We start from the raw sequence: 20852 nt of genomic DNA, 5'->3' as shown, positions 1-20852 counted from the left end.
AGGCAGAAGACATCCAGGTTGAGCCAGTCTTCCATACCTGGGACTGTTTGTTCTTTCCATGGAAATTAAATCAGACGTTCTCAACCAAAAATGGAGAGTTATGAGCCACAGAAATTCTGCCTACATAACAGTCTTCAGTGGGGCCCCATGACCTGGATCTATGGGACAAGAGAGATCAGGGACAGGGAAGATTAGTGACAAAGTTTGTTTTCATCTCTTTAAAGTTCTATTTACATGTCCCAAATACATTGGCACTGGAAACTGTGCCTGCCTTCTAAACGTCATGATATTTAGAATAACACGGGTTTTATCAGGGCAACCTGGGACCACACAGTGAACTTAGCACGTTTGTCCATGAATCCTCCTCTGAGAATTACTCTTCGGGCCTCTCCTTACCTTTCTGGTACTCTCTTTAACATCTCATGTCCACTTCCTCCCCAGTCTCCACGCTGCACCTGCTCCCCCAGGCTTCTGCAATTGACTGAAACTATCAAGAAGTTGGATGACTGGGCTCTTAGCTAGCCTGTTTCAGGTGACCGGTGTTTGGCACTTTTGCATGTATACAAAAAAGTGCTTGGGCTATCAAACAATGAAAGACTAAAAGGGAAAGGATTGAGTCAGGTGGTTGATATTTAAGGAAGCAGGTAGGTACTAAGCACAAATGGAAGGCAATGTGGGGTGATATTCAGGCTCTTTAACCACTCAGAATTCAACCAAGGTAGGGAATATCACTTCTGGCTCATGCCAAAGTATCCAAAAAACCCATTCAGGGTCTCCCCCTGGTGGATATTGTCATGCTGACTCAGCAACTGGCTGAGAATGCAGTGCTTGGAACACCCTCACCACTTCCAGAGAACCCTAGCCAGGCTATCTCTATGATCCATTCTTGCATCAGTTCTACCCAGGAATTTGCTAAACCCCAGCTCTATTGTTTAAAACAATTCATTGAAAGGACAGAAATTAAAACTTCTCCCATAGGACAATGATGGGCCCACTCACCTGTCACCAGTATGACTTACTAGGATGACACATGACTCCAGGTAATGGGGAATGCTGAAAATGGAGATAAAACTTTCCATTCTCTAAAGCTGAGTGGTTATATATCCCATGAGCTATCATCTAGGTCAAGAATAGAAGAGCTAGCCAATACGGTACAAAACATTATAGGCAAACACTGTAGAATCGACATTCCTTTCAAGAGCATGTAGAACCTGAACATCTGCTAAGCCAAAGAATAAGTTGCAACACATTTTAAAGTATTGAATTCATACAATTTTGCTCTGACCCACAATGAATGTTATAAATAAAAAATAAAATTATAACTAAAAATTAACCCATATTTTGGAAACAAACTCTAATCCTTGGGTCCTTGAGAAATTTTTTAAATTAATAATAATAAAAATATATCAGCCTTGGCCAGGTGGCTTAGTTGGTTGGAGCATCATTCAGTACACCAAAAGGTTGCAGGTTTGATTTCCAGTTAGGGCAGGTACAGGAGGCAACCGATTGATGTTTCTCTTTCACTTTGATGTTTCTCTCTCTCTCCCTCCCTCCCTTCTACTCTATCTAAAAACCAATGGCAAAATATCCTCAGGTAAGAATTAAAACCAACAACAACAAAAGTAAACACTAATCATTAAAAAAAAATCTTAAAACTAAGAAAGCTTGTTTATCAAAAGACAAGAGGGTGAGAAAAACCAAAAGTAGGAGAAAACATTTGCAATGCATGTATTTGACAAAGCATTCATATCCAAAATATATAAAGAACTTCTATAAACCAATAAGACTAATACAGGCAATGTACTTTTTTCAAGTGAGCAAGATCTTAAACACACCCTTTGCAAACCAGGATATAAAATGGCCAATAAGCAAGTAAAACATTTTTCAACAGTATTAGTTCAGGAAAATACAAAGTAAAACCTGCAATAAGATACCACTACACAGCCACCACAGTGGATAAAATGACAAGTTCTGACAATACCAAGTGTTAACAAGGTATATTGTCAATACCAAAATTTTCAGACCTTACTAATGGCTGTGATACTGTCATTTTGGAAAAAATGTTTTGCTTAACATAAGCTTATGCCATTTTAAATATACATTCAACAGATATGTGTGTATATATATTCATACCAAAGGTATGAGTATGAAAGTTTACAGCAGATCTGTAGCCAGTAGCAAAAACTGGAAATAACACAAATTTGAACATCCAGCAGAATGCACATACAAATCATAGAATAATCACAATGGAACACTAATCATCAATAAGAATGAAGAAACACCATGCCACACAACCACATGGATGAGTCTTTAAAAACATAACTTGAATAAAAGAAGTCAGACACTAAAAGGTACATACTGATTGACTTTATTAATATAACATTTTGAGTAAATAGGAAAATTAATCTAAGATAATGGAAGTCAGGACAGAAGTTACATTTAGGGAAAAGAAAGGTGGTCTCTGGGAAGGTCACAAAAGAGCTTCTTGGGTGCTGGCAACAGTCAATTTTTATGCCAGTACCATACTGTTCTGAAGACTACAGCTTTGTAATATAGTTTGACATCAGGAATTGTGATACCTCCAGCTCTTTTAGTCTCAGAATTTCTTTGGCTATTTGGGGTGTTTTGTGGTTCCATGCAAATTTTAAGACTATTTGTTCTATTTCTGTGAAAAATATACAGTGGAACCTTGTTTCTCAAACTTAATTTGTTTCAGAAAGCTATTCAAAAACTGAAGCATTTTTTTCCCATTAGAAATAATGTAAATTGAATTAATCTGTTCCAGACACCCAAATGACCCTGTTTTAACCTTTCTTATATACAGTACATATCTAGTGCACTATTTAATTTATAAATAAATACTTTAAAAACAAAAAGGACATAAAATGTAAATGAAAATTTAACAAAAAAAGGAAATGTACAGTAATAAATGAAAATTTAATAATAATAAGCACCAACAAAAGCAAAAAAACACAAAAATATTCACTGCACAATTTCCTGAGGTGTTAACAGCAGTAAACTGACTCAGATTCACACATTCTCTCCTTTGTTTGTCACATTTATATCCCATTTATACAAACTTCAGCGTGAAAGGGTTGTTGGTCAGGTTGAGAAGTGAATTGTTTGAAATGGAAGATGTTCAAAAACCAAGGTTTGACTGTAACTGGAATTTTTTTTTTTTATCCTCACCCGAGGACATTTTTCCATCTTTTGTTCAGGTAGAGTGGGAGGGAGAGAGAGAAACATCAACGTGAAAGGGACACATCGAGTGGCTGCCACCCACACGACCAACCAGGGCCGGGGACAAACTGCAACCGAGGTACATGCCCTTAGCGGGAACCGAACCCGGGTCCCTCTGGACCACAGGCTGACACTCTAACCGCTGAGCCAAACTGGCCAGGGCTGTAACTTGAATTTTTAAGGAATTGCACTGAATCTATAGAAGGCTTTGGGTAGTATACACATTTTAACAGTTTTAAACCTTCAAATCCATGAACATGGGATAATTTTCTGTTTGTCTTCTTCTGTTTCTTTTCATTTAAGTCTTGCTGTTTCATTGTAAGGATATTTCACTACCCTGGTTAAATTTATCCCTAAGTATTTTATTGTTTTTCATGCTTGTGAATGGGTAGTTTATTTTATTTCTTTTTCAGATATTTCATTATTAGTATATAGAAATTTCTGTGTGTTGATTTTATGTTCTATAAATTTACTGAATTTGTTGATTGGTTCCAACAATATTTGGGTGAATCTCTATGGCTTTCTATACGTAAGTGCATGTCATCTGCAAATAACAATTTTATTTCTTCCTCTCTGATTTGGATGTCTTTTATTTCTTTGTCTTGCCTAATTGCTCTAGCTAGGATTCCCAGTGCAAGATTTGTGTATTTTGATATGTTTGTGTCATTCTTCAATAAAAACTTTACTTTAAAAATGTCTAAAAATACTACCTGTTAGTGCAAATATAGAGCAAAGAGAACTCTTGAAAAGTGCTGGTGAGAGCATAAACTGGAACAAAGATTCTGAAAACAGTTTGGAATACCCCATTACAGTTAAAACTCAGCATATATTTTGGCTCAATGATTGCACTCTTGGTTATAGGTCATAAAGAAATTCATGCAAATGTGCACCAGGGTACTGTTGGAGAATGCTTTTACTGGCATTACCTGTAGTAATCAAGAACTAGAAGAAAAAAGAAATGCAAATAGGTAGATAAGTTGTGGTCTATTCATGCAATGAAAGCAATGACCTACATCTACACACAACAACATAAACCCCCACAAACATAATTTTAAATAAAAGAATGTACACATATCCCATTTATACAAACTTCAAAAATAGACTAAATTGTATTGTCCTGAGATACATCGATAGGCAGTAAAACTCTATTTACTCTTCTTCAAACTCAGAAATACATGCAGAAAAATAAGTGAATGGTTATCACATAAGTCAGGCTATAATCCAGGTAGTGGTTACCTCCAGTGAGGGTAGAGGGTTGTGATCAAGAAGCACACGGAGCTTCTGCGTGCTAGCTGTGTTCTACTTCCTAACCTGGGAGATTGTACATGAGCAACTAATCTATTGTTCATTAAATTGTACCAGTAAGTTATAAGCCATCCCTAAATAAATGATCTACTTCCCAATTTTTTTAAAAGCAAAGAGATGAACGCAACCACAATATTAACAGAGAGATGAATGAATAAAGAAAATGTGATACATTCATACAATGGAATATTATTTAGCCCTAAAAACAAAAATCCTATAGAATATGACAATATGAATGAATCTTGAAGACATTGCACTAAGTGAAATAAGCCAGTTACAAAAAGACAAATACTGTATGATTCAACTTATGTGAAGAATCTAAAGTAGTCAAACTCTTAGAAACAGAAAATAGAATGGTGACCACCAGAAGCTGAGGGAATGGGAAAATAGGGAGTTGTTCAATGGATATAGTTTCTGTTTTACAAGATGAAAAATTTCTAGAGATTGTTGCATGACAAAGTATGTATAGTTAACATTACTGTGCTGTACACTTAAAAACGGTTAAGGTGGTAGGTTTTATGTTGTGTGTTTTTTACCACAAGTTAAAAAAATAAAATAAAAACCCCCGACCCATAGGAAAAACCTCCATACTTTTATGGTAATCCCTTTTTTTTTATCCTCACCTGAGGACATTCTTACATTTTTTGTTCAGACAGAGTGGGAGGGAGAGAGAGAGAGAAACAACCATGTGAAAGGGACACATCGAGTGGCTGCCACCTGCACAACCAACCAGGGCCAGGGACAAACTGCAACCGAGGTATGCGCCCTTTGCAGGAACCGAACCTGGGTCTCTCTGGACCGCAGGCCGAGGCTCTAACCTCTGAGCCAAACCGGCCAGGGCGGTAATCCCTTTTTAAACTGGCTCCTATCTAGCTTTATCTTCCAGCACCCCTGCCTTTTTCCCTTCACTTCATGCTTCAGTAATGCAGAATGACTTGTAGTTCCCCCAAATAATGATCCCTTCTCTTGCCCTTTTTTGTAATGTTGCTACTTCTGCCCACAAAGCCCTGTCTCAGTTCGTCCAATGACGGGATGTAAAGTATCCTTGAGCTCTCTGCTCAAACGAAGCTGTCCCTGCCTTCCCAGGATAGACCTGAGAGCTCCTCTTCCCATCCACAACACTCACTTCTCCGTTGTGGCACTTGGCTATCTGCGCTATGACTACCAACCTGCAGACTGACCGCCTCGGTGTCGCCAGGGTCTGGCATCAAGTAAGTGAGCGTCAAACTGTTTTTTGACCGATGAGTGAGTGAGTGACCGACATTTTATCCAGAAATCCAGAGGCTGAGAGGAATGCAGAATTTCGATATCCAGACTGACACAAGCATTGTCACTGGAAGAACTCATGTAGAGTGGGAGAAAAGGGATAGAAGCTTGAGACTGGGACAGATGGTACCATTCATGCTTCATGTCATTATCAAGAATTCAGGCTATATTTTTTAAAAAGATCATGAAATCAAGGGGCAGTTGAGCAACTGGAAGAACACACAGAAATAATGGCACATAACCATCCCAACCCTCAGCTTCCTGAGCATAACACAAGGGAAGGATAACGTTCGACAAAGCTGGGAAACCCCAGGGCTCAGAACCACTGCTCCTCTGGAAGCAGAGTAGGGCCCCAGAGCCCCTCAGATACTGTAATGAGATTCGGGTGGGTGGGAGACTGCTCCAAGTGCCAGAAGGTGCTCTTTATTTCCTTTGGCTATTTAGAGTCCTGGCACAACTGAAAGAAAGACCATTCTGGTTCACAAACTCTTGGAAGAAGTGAGTGGTCTTGGGGGCTGATAATGCTAATACTAATTAACATTAAGTACGTACTATGCCTGATACTCTTCAAAACAAGTCTCTCATTTAATCCTCACCATTCTTATGCCCATTTTACAGGTGAATGGGGAACAGGCTAAGAAAGATGAAGAAATTTTTCCAAAATTACATAGCTAATAAGGGATGGCACCAGAATTCCAACACAGTCTGACCCAGAGCTCTTAACTATGTACTTAATCCACCTAGGTCTGCACTGTTTCGATAAGTCTTCTGAAACAAGAGGATAACTCTTGCCAAACATTGACAATGTGATCTTTGCATTTAACTCAGAGATATTTACCCTGGAATATCTACCCCTCTCTCCTCTCTATGACATTCATCTTCTAAGCACTGAAAAATCAGTCCTTCACAAGAGATCTTGGTGCTTAGATCCCTCCACTGTGGCAGCATCGACAGACCAGCCAAATGTTCAAAATGATATCAGTCATATATAGTATGTAGGAGAAGGAGAAAGTTATTCTTGGATGGCTGTGTTAAGATGTAAGGAAATGCAGAAATCAGGAGCAACTAAAAGGAGCAATCATTACCAAGGAAAACATTGATTTCAGAACCTGGAGGCTAACTGAAGAGTCTTGAGTAACACCCCACCCCACCCCCTCAGTTAATTAAAACCACAGATGGGAGAGCATAAAAGTTATCTTGGGGCTAGGCCCTCTGATTCTTACCACGCTGGCTCAGAGCGGCTGCCCAACTCCATTCCTGGCAGCAACCACAAATCAAACAAGCTTCATGTAAGCCGATGAAAAGGACAGTTGGTGCCACACAGGCCTCCTCCAATAGTCCACCAATATGAGAAGATCGGCGCTGACCGATTTGATTCTAAGATGCAGACAACTATCTGTTGCAGGCTGCCATGCTTTCTGCTGGTAGAGACACTGGCTGCATCACCAAGTATATGAGAGAAGCATCCCAGAGTTGAGACTTTACTCAAACCCATGGGAAAAGAATGGCTTGAGGACTGCCTAGCATGAGTCCTGGACAAATGGAGATGAGACAGAACACAGAACAACACAAGGCCAGCTGTTGTCAGATCTGCAAGGAGCCTACAACAAAAGCCAGAAAGCAAAACAAGAAGCTATCCCCTGCCATCTCTCGCCCCTAAGAAATTGGAATCCACCTCCCCTCGCCGTTTTACTTCCCTGCCTACTTTATTCACTACTCCCTTCAAACATGAGCACAATTTAAACAAACAAACAACAACAAAAAGGAAATGATGTCCTCAGGCATACAGGAGAAAGTCCAGAAATCCTATAACTAAAGACTAAAGCACAATGAATATCAAAAAGGAGGGCTCATTTCCCAACACATGCTTTGCGGTCAGTACTACCCTGATACCAAAAGCAGACAAACATATTGCAACAAAAGGAAACAGAAAAATATCCTTTGTGAACATTGTATTAATTATTGCTGCAAAATAAATTACCCCAAAACCTAATACCTTAAAACCCACAATTTCTGTGAGCCGGGAATCCAGCTAAGTTGTCCTGGTTCAGTTTCACCCTTGAGGCTTAGTCAAGCTGTTGACTGAAGTTATAGTCTTATCTGAAGTTTTGACTGGAGCTACAGGATCCAGTCTGAAGCTCATTCATGTGGTTGTGGACAGGCTTCAGTTCCACACAGACTGAGGCCTCAGTTCCTCATAGGCTGTGGAACTGAGGGCCTCAGTCCATCACACACCATATGGGTCACTCCATAGAGTTATGTACAATATGCCAGCTTGCTTCTCCCAATGCAAAAGACAAGCACTCTGAAGGAAAAGGAAGGAAGGAAGGAAGGAAGGAAGGAAGGAAGGAAGGAAGGAAGGAAGGAAGGAAGGAAGGAAGGGAGGGAGGGAGGGAGGGAGGGAGGGAGGGAGGGAGGGAGGGAGGGAGGGAAGAAAGAAAGAAGGAAGAAGGAAGGAAGAAGGAAGGAAGGAAGGAAGGAAGGAAGGAAGGAAGGAAGGAAGGAAAGAAAGAAAGAGCGAGCCCTGGCCAGTGTGGCTTAGTTGGCTGAGCATCGTTCCATGCACCAAAGGGTCGCTGGTTTGATGGTTTGATTCCTGGTCAGGGCACATGCCTGGGTTGTGGGCTCAATCCCTGGTGTGGGGTGTGCAGGAGGCAGCCAGTCACAGCAATGTTTCTATCTCTCTCTCCCTCTGCCTTCTCTTCTCTCTAGAAATCAATAAAAAAAAATTTCTAAGAAGGAAGGAGGAAAAATAAAAGCCATATTATTTTAGCAACCTAACCATGAAAGTGGCTTTCTATCACTTCTACAAGGTTCTGTTAAGCAGAAGTGAGTCGGTCAGTCTAGTCCTCACTCTAAGGAAAGAGATTACACAACAGCATAAGTACCAGGAGGCAGGGATCACAGAGGACCATCTTAAAGACTTCCCCCTGCAATAAAAGATACAGACATTCTTTTAAAGATTTTAGAAAATCAAATGTAACAACATAGAGAGGATTAATGTATCATGATACGGTGGAGTTTATCCTAGGATGGTAAAGTTAAACATTCAAAAATAAATTCCTGTGACTCACTATATTAACAAACTAAAAATGGAAAACTATATGATCATCTCAATCCATGCAGAAAAAAATCTTTAATAAAATTCAACATCTGTTCATGAATTTTTCAAAAATTCAGCAAACAAGAAGGGAACTTCTTCAACATGATAAAGAGCATTCACAGCCTGGCTGGTGTGGCTCAGCATACTGAGCACAGTGTCATGGACTGAGAGGTCCTGCTTCCATTCCTGGTCAGGGCACATGTCCGTGTTGCAGGTTCAATCCCCAGTTAGGGGCATGCAGGAGGCAGCCAATCACATCGATGTTTCTATCTCTCTCTCTCTAAAAAAATCAATAAAAACATTTTTTATAGTGAAAATATACTTTATTTTAATACAGTAGCTGCCAGCAATATACTGGGTCCAGAAAGAAAAAAGAAAATACAAGCATTCTATAATAAGCTTTCATTTGTCTTTTCAAGTAATTCTAAATAAAATACTCCAATTCTGTTCAACATTATGACTTGGGGAGTGGAACTTATTTTTCACAATAAAAATATAATTTTGACAGCCCCAACCTTAATTTATAAAGAATGAAATAAAAAAGCTCATACCGTATATCAATAATGAATGCTTCCTTCATTTATTTATTTATTTGTTTATTTAATCCTCACCCGAGGACATTTTTCCATTTTTTGTTCAGATAGAGTGGGAGGGAGAGAGAGAGAGAGAGAGAGAAAAATATCAACGTGAAAGGGACACATCGAGTGGTTGCCTCCCGTACAACCCAACCAGGGTTGGGGACAAACAGCAACCGAGGTACGTGCCCTTAGTAAGAACTGAACCCGGGTCCCTCTGGACCACAGGCCGACGCTCTAACCGCTGAACCAAACTGTCCAGGGCATTTCTCTTTGAATCAAATACTATTATAACCAGTGTAAGAAATTGGTTGATCAATAAACTTGATGAAATGTGTATAAAAATGTTAATAAAAAAATATTTTTATTTCTTATTTTTACCTCATAGATACTTTCTAAATGGATATTTTAAATGCACAGAAATAAAAGCTATCTACATGCATTTCTGAAGAGATCCAAAACTCAACAGAAGCAAACTACCTAAATTCTAGAGTTGATCAACTTAGGTTAAGAATAAATGTCAAAAATCTCCTAATTGTATACAAATTGCTCAAGGGCTTAAAGATAAGTTGTCTAAGCCAAAGATACCAAAAAATAAAGTCTTATATAGATTCATCACAAGTCAACAATCCTAGTAAAAGAAGACAACAGAACTGTATAGAAAAATCTGCATTTACTTTTTTTTTTTTTTAAGGAAGTCATCAGCTGAAATAGAGAGTTTGGGAAATAGTGAGAGCTTCCATTCAGACTCTAATCTTGTTGGGGAAATGATTCAGTAGTTGCAGAAATAATATCAGATGATTTCCATTATACCAACCCATACACTACATGAATTGTTATGAAAACTTTCATTCCTAAATCTCCTAAGATCTTTCTACAAATATAAGAGGGTAAAAGAGTATTTGCTGAGATCATCCTATTTATTGGCTTTTGTCTATCTGCCCATCTCAATTTTATCTGACTAACTTCCCTGATAAAGTAATGAAGTCTTTCTACCGAGAAAAAAATCATTCTGCCTGTAATCAAAATCTTAACAGTCCTACCTTCCTTGGACATTGAGAAGGCCAGATGGGTGGAATCACAAGATAATTTTGTTTTTAAGAGAAAGAATAAATATCCAAGGCAAAAATGTTTCACAATTGAGTTTCAGAATGAAATTTTCATCACTCTATTCAAGGGCTGCTGCTCTTTCCTCATTAGCCCTCTACATTGCACCACTTAGTCCGCCATTCACTAGAAAGCACAGACACCCCTTCTTTTGAATCTTTTTCATACTTTAAGCTATGAAACAAGGTTCAGTCTCACCTGAATGCCCAGTTACCACTATTTAAGAATAGGTGAAAAGTGATGATGGCTGCCTGTGTACTGGTACAGGTGTGACATTTTCACCCACTACTTCTTCCTGGAACCAGATAAATCAGCATCCAATATTAATTACAAAACGGTGGGTGCTCAAACTTTTGATCAGCAATAAGGAGTTTTTTGTTTTGTTTTATCCTCACCCGAGGACATTTTTCCATTTTTTGTTCAGATAGAGCAGGAGGGAGAGAGAGAGAGAGAAACATCTATGTGAAAGGACACATCGAGTGGCTGCCACCCACGCAACCCAACTAGGGCCGGGGACAAACTGCAGCCGAGGTACATGCCCTTAGCGGGAACCAAACCTGGGTCTCTCTGGACCGCAGGCCAACGCTCTAACCGCTGAACCAAACCAGCCAGGGCAGCAATAAGGAGTTTTAAGAAAAGTAAAGCAAAAATAATCTCCCTGAGCCAAATGGATACGATATGGTGCTTTCCTTACTTTCTGTACTAATTACTGGTAGGTTAAAAAAAATGCAGTATGCTTATAAAAATCAGGCTGCTTCCATAAAGCCAGTGCTTACTAAATGTTAGCATATCTAAGGGAGGAGATCATTGCCATTTTAAAGTAATACAGTTAAAATTTCCAAAAACTGCCTATGAGAAATAACACTTCTTAAACAAGTTAGGTAAAACAATTACCAAAAATGTATTGTAATCTCAACCCCATCTTTGGAGTAGTGCTTAGAAAGTCCAATCAAAAAAAATAAATAAATACGCAGCAAATTTTTGTTTTATTTTCACCAAGTTTATCCTTGTTAGAGCACAAAAAACTCCTAGTTTAGGACTTCAGTTTAAAAACACAAACATGCAGAGTGCTATTCCTCAATGTGGCCGTAGAAAATTTCATTTGAAGGAAACACAATGATTAACATTAGACAAATCTGTAGTAAATATACTCACTATAACAACTATAATTTAGTCCAAAAGGAGTGAGCCAAAGGTCTAATAGTAAATGGAGTTGGAATGGAAAAGCTGCTAATCTGTGTGTTTTATTTTCAGTGAAGGATGTATAACGCATTCTTTAGATTACCCACATTAAATATGCTTTAGAAACAAAATTCTACTTGATATTTTGACAAACCTACCCTACATTCCTTAGGTTAATGTCTGTAAGTGTTTTTTTGTTTGTTTTGTTTTTATTTTTGTTTTTACCTTACTAATCATTGTACTGCTACAGCTAAATCAACTAAATATCAGTTTATGTAGTGTTGCTCAAAAGATCTACAAACAGCAGGGTCTATGCTTACTAAAAAGGAGCTTCTCAAAATAAAGGAAGAAAGCAATAATGTTCCAAATGAATGTCACTGGGCAAAATATATATGGTGAATACCACAGTTAGACAGAATATAAGGTGCCCACTGGTTTATCTTAAACTTTTAGCTTCTACATAATGTCAGATGTTAAAATTGGTGTAAAGGATAATTTTTTTTTTATTCTCACCCAAGGACATTTTTTGCATTTATCTTTAGATAGAGTGGGAGGGAAAGAACGGGGAAGAGAGAGAGAGAAACATCGACATGAGAGAGACCCATTGACTGGTGGCCACCCACACAACCCCAACCGGGGCCAGGGACAAACTGCAACCAAGGTACATGCCCTTAGCGGGAACCGAACCCGAGACTCTCTGGTCCACAGGCCGACGCTCTGACCGCTGAGCCAAACTGGCCAGGCCAAGGATAACTGCTTTTAGGAAGGTAAAAATCCATGTACAAAGTAAAACAGCAAGATCTGTAGTGACTTTCTGTAGAAGGATCTCTTCTCTGGCAGTGACATCCTTTAGTACATCTCAGGATAGACTAAATTGAAACAGAGTATTTTGATACAGTAGCAATCCTTTCATATACTCTTCCTGAATACTATAAAAAAGTTAAAAAATACATAAATATTCCTTGTACCATGCACTGTGCACCAGTTTGGGGATGACTGATGAGGTCATGGTTACTATTTTAACAGTTAAACATTGCACCTCAAAAGTCCTGCCATCTATACACAGTGAAAGGACAGTGGTGAGGGCTCTAGAGAGATGGCAAATTGCCTCTAAAGGAAAAAGTTTGTGATGAAGTGTCTCCAAATTAGGAGAGGAGGATATGGTAGGGGAGGTAGGTAGGGTAAAAGAATTTTAAAATAATACTGCTTAGGAGTGTATGTTTAAAGATAACTACTATACCTTACTATTCCTTTATCCTAATCTTCAATAACTGCCATGTTCATGCAAAATAAAAGTTCTACTTTATAGGAAGAGGAGCAGTCTGTTAGGAAAAGCATATTCTTAAACAGGAAAAGATATGAAGACATCTCTCTTATAAGTGATATTTTACTTGGTAAGTCTTTTGGCTACATCACTATATGCTATTTCAACCTCCTTATCGCTGGGACAGGTATTAGTGAACTCATCCCTGCTATAAACATTAGTTAAGTATCTCCAGATGCCAGTCATTCTTTTTGGAATATCAAAGTTGCGATATTTTTTGGCTACCACCTTGACAATGTGCAGTTTGGGCAGCAGGTTGCAATCAACCAATGTCATTTCATTGCCATCCAGAAATGTACGTGTGGAAAGCTTAATGTCCTCCATACTATTCTCATCAATTTTATCAGGGAGGGGAGAATGCAGATATTCATCCAGTTTCTGCAGTGTCTTCAAGAGACCCCTCTCCAATGCTTCATAGCCTCTGGCCTTAAATTCTTAATATATGCAGAGAACTTGGCAAAGATGTCCGTTCCAGTAGTATTTGATTCTGGATGTTTTGGTGGAAGCTTGAAGTACTTCGGAAGGCATAAGACTTCTTCAAGAAATTCTTCAATCTCATTTTGACTTCATTGTTGAAAGTTATAAATGGTGGGTGGGCCCCGGGAGCCAAGTTCTGCAGGTCTACAGGCTTCCTTTTCAGGTCAACAGTTGTGACACTAAATACGAAGCCTTTGAGCCACAGAATCATGAGGAGCCTCTGGGAAAAGGGGCAGTTTCCTATGCTTTCACCATCCCTGCCAGCCTTCAGGAAGAGCTCAGTGATGGGCTCTTTGCCTTCCTCCTTCAGCCCCTTCAGCAGCATCGACAACCCCATGGCCTGCTCGACTAGACTCCGGGGACATTGGTAGCCTCGGCTGCCCTGCTCCGGAGGGGGTCTGGTGTGGGCTCACACCGCGCTGCGCCTTCCCAGCATCGAGCTCGCCTCAGCCTCAGCTCCTCAGCACCACCCCACGCCTCGAGCGCGACTCTGGGGTGGCCGCAGCCCCCATATTTTTTTTAATTATAAGAGCATCTACAGATACCTAGGTCTGTCTAACTTCAAACATAATGGTAAAAGACTGAATGCTTTTTCCTTAAATAAAGCAACAATGTCATCCATACCACTCTTATTCAGATTAGAGAACCAATAGGAGATAACCCAGGCCAATTTATAAAATCTAAGTTTATGTTCTCCTTGACCCACTTCCAATGCCAATATCTCTATTATTTAGAGTTCAGTTGGGAAAGCAGAGCCACTATGAGCAATGTTAACAAGGGAATTATTATAAGGAGTGTATCTTATCACATTGTGGGAACCAGTGAAGAAATTCTCTCTACATCCTTCTTCTTGTTTTCTTTTTTGTTGTTGTTTTACCTTCCAGGAAAGCAGGGTGACATATGAAAAGATCACATGGTTAGAATCAAACAGATATCTTTCTGACACCTAGTTCTGATATTCATTGGCTATGAAATCTTGTCAAGTGACTCAAATTCTGTGAGCCTCAGTTTCCTCATGGATAAAATGGAAACAACAGCACTTCTGAGAGCTGATGTGAGGATGAGTGAGACAAAGCACATACCTGTATTATGCTGTTGATTGTAATACTTCATGGATTGCAAGGTGCACAATATTTCACATTTTAGCCTCTTTACAACAGGACTAAATCCTGTGATCAATGGCATGTTACTCTCTAATTGAGAACACTTTTGTCCTTTCTCAGTGCATATAAAATAGTAAGAGCCCAGAGTAACATCTCAAATAATGGCAAGTGCAGATATCATTTCATTAACAAACCACATGTGATTCTCAGTACACAAGTTGAAAACCTCAACACCCCCTAGAGAACACAAGTGTTCTCCTTTATACTTTACATCCTTTCTCCATTCATTGTCCTACCCCTTCATTCCCCACCCCTTAGTATTCAGATTAGTGGAACGGAAAAATACGAGTTTTAGAATCCGGCATATTAACATTTCAGCCTTAACTGCTATGTGACATTCTGAGCATCAGTTGAGTGCTCCATGGTTATGTATAATAATAATTACCCAAAAGGATGTTAAAAACATTAAGTGAGATGATGCCCGTAAAGCCCTATCAGTGTCAAACATATTATAGGTAGTCAATGTCTAATCTACTGATTTTCCTTGGAGAAAGGGCTGTTCTTCTAGATGGAGAAGTGGGAAAAATGCTGGCCCTCGGGCCAAATCTGCACATCATCTGTTTTTGCAAATAAAGTTTTACTGGAACACAGTCACACCCACTTGTTTACATCTTGTCTACGTCTGCTTTTGTGCTCTGAAAGCAGAGCTGGACAGCTGCGACAGAGACAGTATGCCTCACGAAGCTGAAAACATTAATCATCCTGCTATTTACAGAAAAAGTTTGCTGATCCGTTCTAGATTCCTACAGCATCTAAAAATACCTGCCCCCTCCCCAATTTGTGGTACTGTTATGCCTCTAGAGAACTCCATTATATGAGAAGGGTGCATTCCTCATCCTAGAAGCCAGGACCCCGGGGCTCTGGCCACAGCGTCAACATCAGCAGAGCAAAGAGGAGAGCTGTGAGAATTTCTGATGAGGAAGATAAGCCAGGCCAGAGTGAATGACAAAAATTTGGTCTCTGTGGTTTCCAGCCCCCCACTTCTACTAGTGGGGTGATAAAAGCAGGGACAAGAGAGGGGAGTGGCAGAAGAAGCTTACCATGGGCAGCCTCGCCGGGAGAATGCAGGCCCTGCTCCTTTGGTTGGTCTTTCTCTTGCCTCCCGAAGCTGGAGCTGGTGAGTCTAGCCTGTAAGTCCCTGTCCTCTGAGTCCTCAGTTCCTATTCCAAACTGACCTGAGTTGAAGAAGGCCCTCAGATGAGAATGCAAGATCCCACTGCAAGTGTTCCAGGGGAAATCTCTGTCTAGAAGAGTCATATTCTTTCCCAGCGTTTTAATAACAGTTTCCTAGGGGGAAAAAATCTTGAGTGAAGATAGAAAATCGGTTTTGGAAGTACCTCTTAAGCTGCTTTCCTCAAAATATCCACAACTCTGATTCATGGTCCTTCTCTGTCTTTGCTCTCATGATCAGAACATAAAGAAATGTTTAAATTTAAACATTTAAATTTACAACATTTAAAATTCAGACTCAAGACAAGCCACTGTGTTCTGAAAAGTGAGGCGGGATTGACAGGGTGCGTCGGGATGAGGAAAGCCAATGAAAAGGACAGATGGCGGGACTGAGCTATGCTAGAAGGAAGGATGAGGCTGGGGTGGGGGGTTGCCTGGGCCTTTAACTCACTTTGCTCACCCAGTGCTCTGTCTGAAGGTCAGTCAGCCTATGTTTGGGAACCTGGGGTTTTCTGTTTCAGGGGAGATTATCAGTGGCACTGAATCCAAGCCACACTCGCACCCCTACATGGCCTACCTGGAAATCTTCACTGGCTCCGGTAATGTTTATAACTGTGGTGGGTTTCTCATAAGTCAAGAATTTGTGGTGACAGCAGCTCATTGTAAAGGAAGGTAAGAAAACGTTGACTTGTTCTCTTTCCATGTGAGGAGGTGTAGGAATAAGAGTTAACACAACTTGCAAGTGTCCTGAGAGAGATTTTTGTGCCCCACTCATTTTGAGATGGTTAGTGGGGTATACTGGGAGGCACTAAGCCATTTTGCTGAGTCGTCTCCGTCTCAGGGCCAGGGCTTTACTATGGGCAGCCCAGGTGAACGCAGGCCCACGGTGCCCCTCCCGTCCCGCTGCCGGCAGAGCTCTCCCAATGCCGCCAAGACCTGGCCCTTCCTGAGAAGCTATGACTGCTGGGAGGAACATCTGTCCTCAGTAAGATCTGGTTCCTCTGCTGGCTCTACACTGATGAAGAGGGCCCGGTATCCCTTTGCTCAGAGTGGGCCCGTCTCAGGGAACCAGCACCTTTTCCTGACTCTCTCTTCCCTCTCAACAGAAAAATCACTGTCACCCTCGGAGTTCATAACATAAAACAAGAAGAATCCACGTGGCAGAAGATAAAAGTCAAAGAACAATTTATTCATCCGAAATACAACTCTTCCACCAATCTCAATGACATCATGTTACTGAAGGTGCCATTCTCATTCTTGGACTTTTCGATTCCTCCTTCTTAGCCCTTCTCCTGACTTGTACCTTTCTCATTCTTTCCCAACCCACTTCCTTGGGGACCACCCCAACTCCATGTCATCACCACCTCATTGGGGCAAAACTCTAGGCCCTGACCAGGGAGCCTCTACTACCCCCCACATCCCCACACACACTTTCCCTGAGACTGGCAACCATCTCCTCTTCTTCCCTCACAGCTACAAACCAAAGCCAAGCTGAACCACGCCGTGGGGACAGTCCCCCTGCCCTCCAAGTCTACCTTTATTAAACCTGGAAGACTGTGCCGGGCAATGGGCTGGGGGAGAACAGGAGTGGGAATGCCAGGGTCAGACACCCTGAGAGAGGTGAAGCTGAGGCTCATGAATGCCAAAGCCTGCGACCACTTTGGGATTTACAACCATAATTTGGAAATCTGTGTGGGTAATCCCAGGAAGAAAAGATCAGCATACAAGGTACCACATACTTACACTTCCTCCTCACCTCACTATCAGTCCCTGGAGACAGGGTCCTCCTGGGAGGAGGTAGGTCAGGAAGGTGCCCAGTACAGTGACTAGTGTCTGCATTCATGGGTTTCTAGGACTCCCCTGGGTTCCATCGTCCCACACCCAAGTCCTGCCTCTAGTCCTCCCATCTAGTCTCCATACAGGGCTCCCAGAGAGAAAGAAAATGTGGGGGGACAAGTTCTAGAGTTGTGGTTCTATCCCAAAGAGAGAAAGACAACATTAAACTTGACTCCTCACTTATGACTCCATGAAGAGTCAGTATTCCTGGCTGACTCGGGTATCTTGGGGCTAGTCAGGGTGCTGCTAGAACCAGGATGAGGTAGCAGGAGGGAGAGAAGAATGATCCCTGCTCATGATCTGCTTTCTCTGACCCACAGGGGGACTCTGGGGGCCCCCTTCTGTGTGCTGGGGTGGCCCAAGGTGTTGTGTCATATGGAAGTCCAGATGCAAAGCCTCCTCTTGTCTTCACGCGAATCTCCCCATATGTGCCCTGGATTAATAAAATCTTAGCCAACAAGTAGCTACAGAAGCCTGGCCAGCTGCAGGGAAAATCCCAAAGCCAGAGCTCTCCCTGGGTAGCCCCCAGGTTCCACAGGAGCCTGGCTCCAGCCCAAGACTAAGGAGACTCCTGGAAGCACTCAAAACCCCTGCTGATTGTATCTCCAGCAAAATTCAATAAAGATGCTGCTTCCAGCACATGTGTGTGAGCGTCTTTCTCCCCCAGAGCTGGTCTGCTCCACAGAGAGAACTGCAAATCCTCCTCCCTGGTTTGAATGAAGAATTGCACTGGGCCCTTTCTTGCCAGATTAATAGTCAAGCCTGCCAATCTCCATGTATACTGTGTGGTGTTGTGGATTATTAAAAATATTTTAAATAGGATTTAAAATCCAGAGTAATACTGGCCCTGACTGACCTTCTTTCTCCTTTTTCCCTCTTCTTCCTCTTCCTACTCTCCACCCCTCCCCTTCTCTTCTCTCTCTCTTCTTCCCTCAAACCTCGAGCCTCTGCCCCTGCAATTCAGGGCACAGATGTGCCACAGCAAACTCTCCATGACTATTTCTGAAGGTGGCCCAGGCCTGAGCTGTTAATACCTTATGTCCTTACACCAACCTCTGCCTCATGATCATCCTCCTCAATAGTGTGTCTAGTCCAGCCAGTGTGGCTCAGTGGGTGAGCACTGACCCATGCACTAAGAGGTTGCCGATTCTATTCCCGGCCAGGACACATGCCCAGGTTGTGGGCCTGATCCCCAGGTTGGGGGCATGCAGGAGGCAGCCAATCAATGTTCTCTCTCATCAATGTTTCTATCTCTCTCTCCCTCTCACTTCCTCTCTCTCTAAAATCAATAAAGGAAAAAAAATTTTAAATAGTGTGTCTATAACCATAGAAGCATCTTCCAAGGGGGAAAGAAAAAAATTCCCAAGCACAAGAACTCAGGATAATGGGGTGAAGGAGAGATGATCCTTGGAAGCCCTCAGGATGTGTTTGTCTATCACAGCAGTCTCAATGGGCTGTATTCAGGTCAGGGCCATTCTAGCTCAGGAGAGGGATCCCCAAGAGCATCAGAGGGAGCCTTATTCCTGAGCTCCCTCAGAGCCACCCAAATTCAACAGTCATCTTCCTTCAGATATCAGACAGTGTCTCCAGGTCTTCCAAAAAAAAAAGGACACATGAGTTAGGCAAAGTTCTCTAAAATTTTCTTCTCCAAATGACCTGCAATGCTCTGAAACCCATACCCACTAGCATCTGAGCTGGATGAGTACACTCACAGCTATACACACCCAAATACAAGGGAAACAGGGCATGACCTCCAGCTACCTCTGAGCCTGCAGTTAAAGGACCCCCTTACAGCCTTGGCTCAGTGGTTAGAGCGTCAGCCTGCGGTCCAGAGAGCCCCAGGTTCAGTTCCCACTAAAGGCATGTACCTCGGTTGCAGTTTGTCCCCGGCCCTAGTTGGTCCTGAGGGTGGCAGCCACTCGATGTGTCCCTTTCACATCAATGTTTTTCTCTCTCTCTCTCTCTTCCTCTCTCTCCTTCCTACTCTATCTGAACAAAAAATGGAAAAATGTCCTCAGGTGAGGATAAACAAAAAATTTTTTTAAATAAAAAAAAGGACCCCCTTACAGATCCCACCATGGTCCCTCAGAGGCCTAAGAAGATAGGCCTGGCCCCATGAAAGAAAAAGCTGCTGCTACTGTTGGTCCCAGATCAGGAACCCAACACCTCCACTTTCCCCATTGCCTGCCAGCCTACAGATCTGAGCTTCCGGCTTTGCCCATGACCAACACATGTAAAACAAATAAGAGTAAGTACAAGACTGATTATAAACTCTGACTCTATGCAAAAAAAAAAGCATTTGTGTTAAAAAAAAAAAAAAAAAAACTAGGAAGCTCTCAAAAATAAGAGAACATATGTTGGAATGATAATATAAGGATTTTTTTTTTATCCTAACTCATGTTTTATATCTGTATAATTAAATAAGAATTTTTAAATGTGAGATACGAGAGGCAGAGACACTATGTGTAACGTTTCCTTAGGAGACCAGAGCACACATTGAGCTGAAGCCAAAGCCCCATCCACTCGACCCTCAGACCCTAAGGACAGCACATCCACAGAGCAGCCCTTGTTCCCTGGAAGCTGGCAATGGAGATGTGGGGAGATGTGGGGAGAGTAGTCAGCCTGGCCTCCAAGAAATAGCAGGGCTGGTGGGGACTGTGGGGAGCTTGCCTGAGCCCACAGACAACTGGACTCCAAAAGACTGACAGGCACTGACTCCAGCACAGCCACCACAGAAGGCCAAACAAGCATCACATGCACCCTTGATGTGGAAAAAGCAGTTGGTGGCGGTCACCCAGAAAAGATAATCTCATCATCTTCGTTAAGTGCTAGTTCTGCCACGCGGAGGATAGGCCCACAGAGTGTATGCACCTAACTGGCACCAAGAGTGATAAGTCTCAGCATCACAGGGTCAGCAGGAGAAACCATCCAGATAAGAGGGCTTTGCCCAAACTCATGGGAAGAGGGCCTCAGGACAGCTGAAGGGCACACAGGGAACTAAATGCTAAATAGCCGGCTCCTGGAATCAGGGTTGTTGGAGTCCAGATCTAAAAGCCTGGCAGGAAAATATTTTCTCCTCCCACCCTATCCCAATGTCAGGACCT

The 20852-nt window shown here is 41.7% G+C and overlaps 1 protein-coding gene and 1 pseudogene across 1 annotated transcript; one reads left to right on the top strand and one right to left on the bottom strand.

Moving 5' to 3' along the window:
* Positions 1-13165: 13165 nt before the first annotated feature.
* Positions 13166-13916, bottom strand: LOC118642279 (annotated as a pseudogene).
* Positions 13917-15783: 1867 nt separating this feature from the next.
* LOC118636167 (mast cell protease 4-like) lies at positions 15784-18330 on the top strand. The gene is made up of 5 exons (XM_036271529.1): positions 15784-15859; positions 16434-16584; positions 17019-17154; positions 17386-17640; positions 18069-18330. The coding sequence occupies exons 1-5, from the start codon at positions 15784-15786 to the stop codon at positions 18210-18212; spliced, it is 762 nt and encodes a 253-aa protein (XP_036127422.1). The 3' UTR covers positions 18213-18330.
* Positions 18331-20852: the final 2522 nt, after the last annotated feature.

Source organism: Molossus molossus, unplaced genomic scaffold, assembly GCF_014108415.1.
Source record: "Molossus molossus isolate mMolMol1 unplaced genomic scaffold, mMolMol1.p scaffold_m16_p_1, whole genome shotgun sequence".
NCBI classification, from domain to species: Eukaryota; Metazoa; Chordata; class Mammalia; order Chiroptera; family Molossidae; genus Molossus; species Molossus molossus.
Note: the sequence above shows the minus strand (reverse complement) of the source record. Positions and strands in the feature narration are given on the sequence as shown.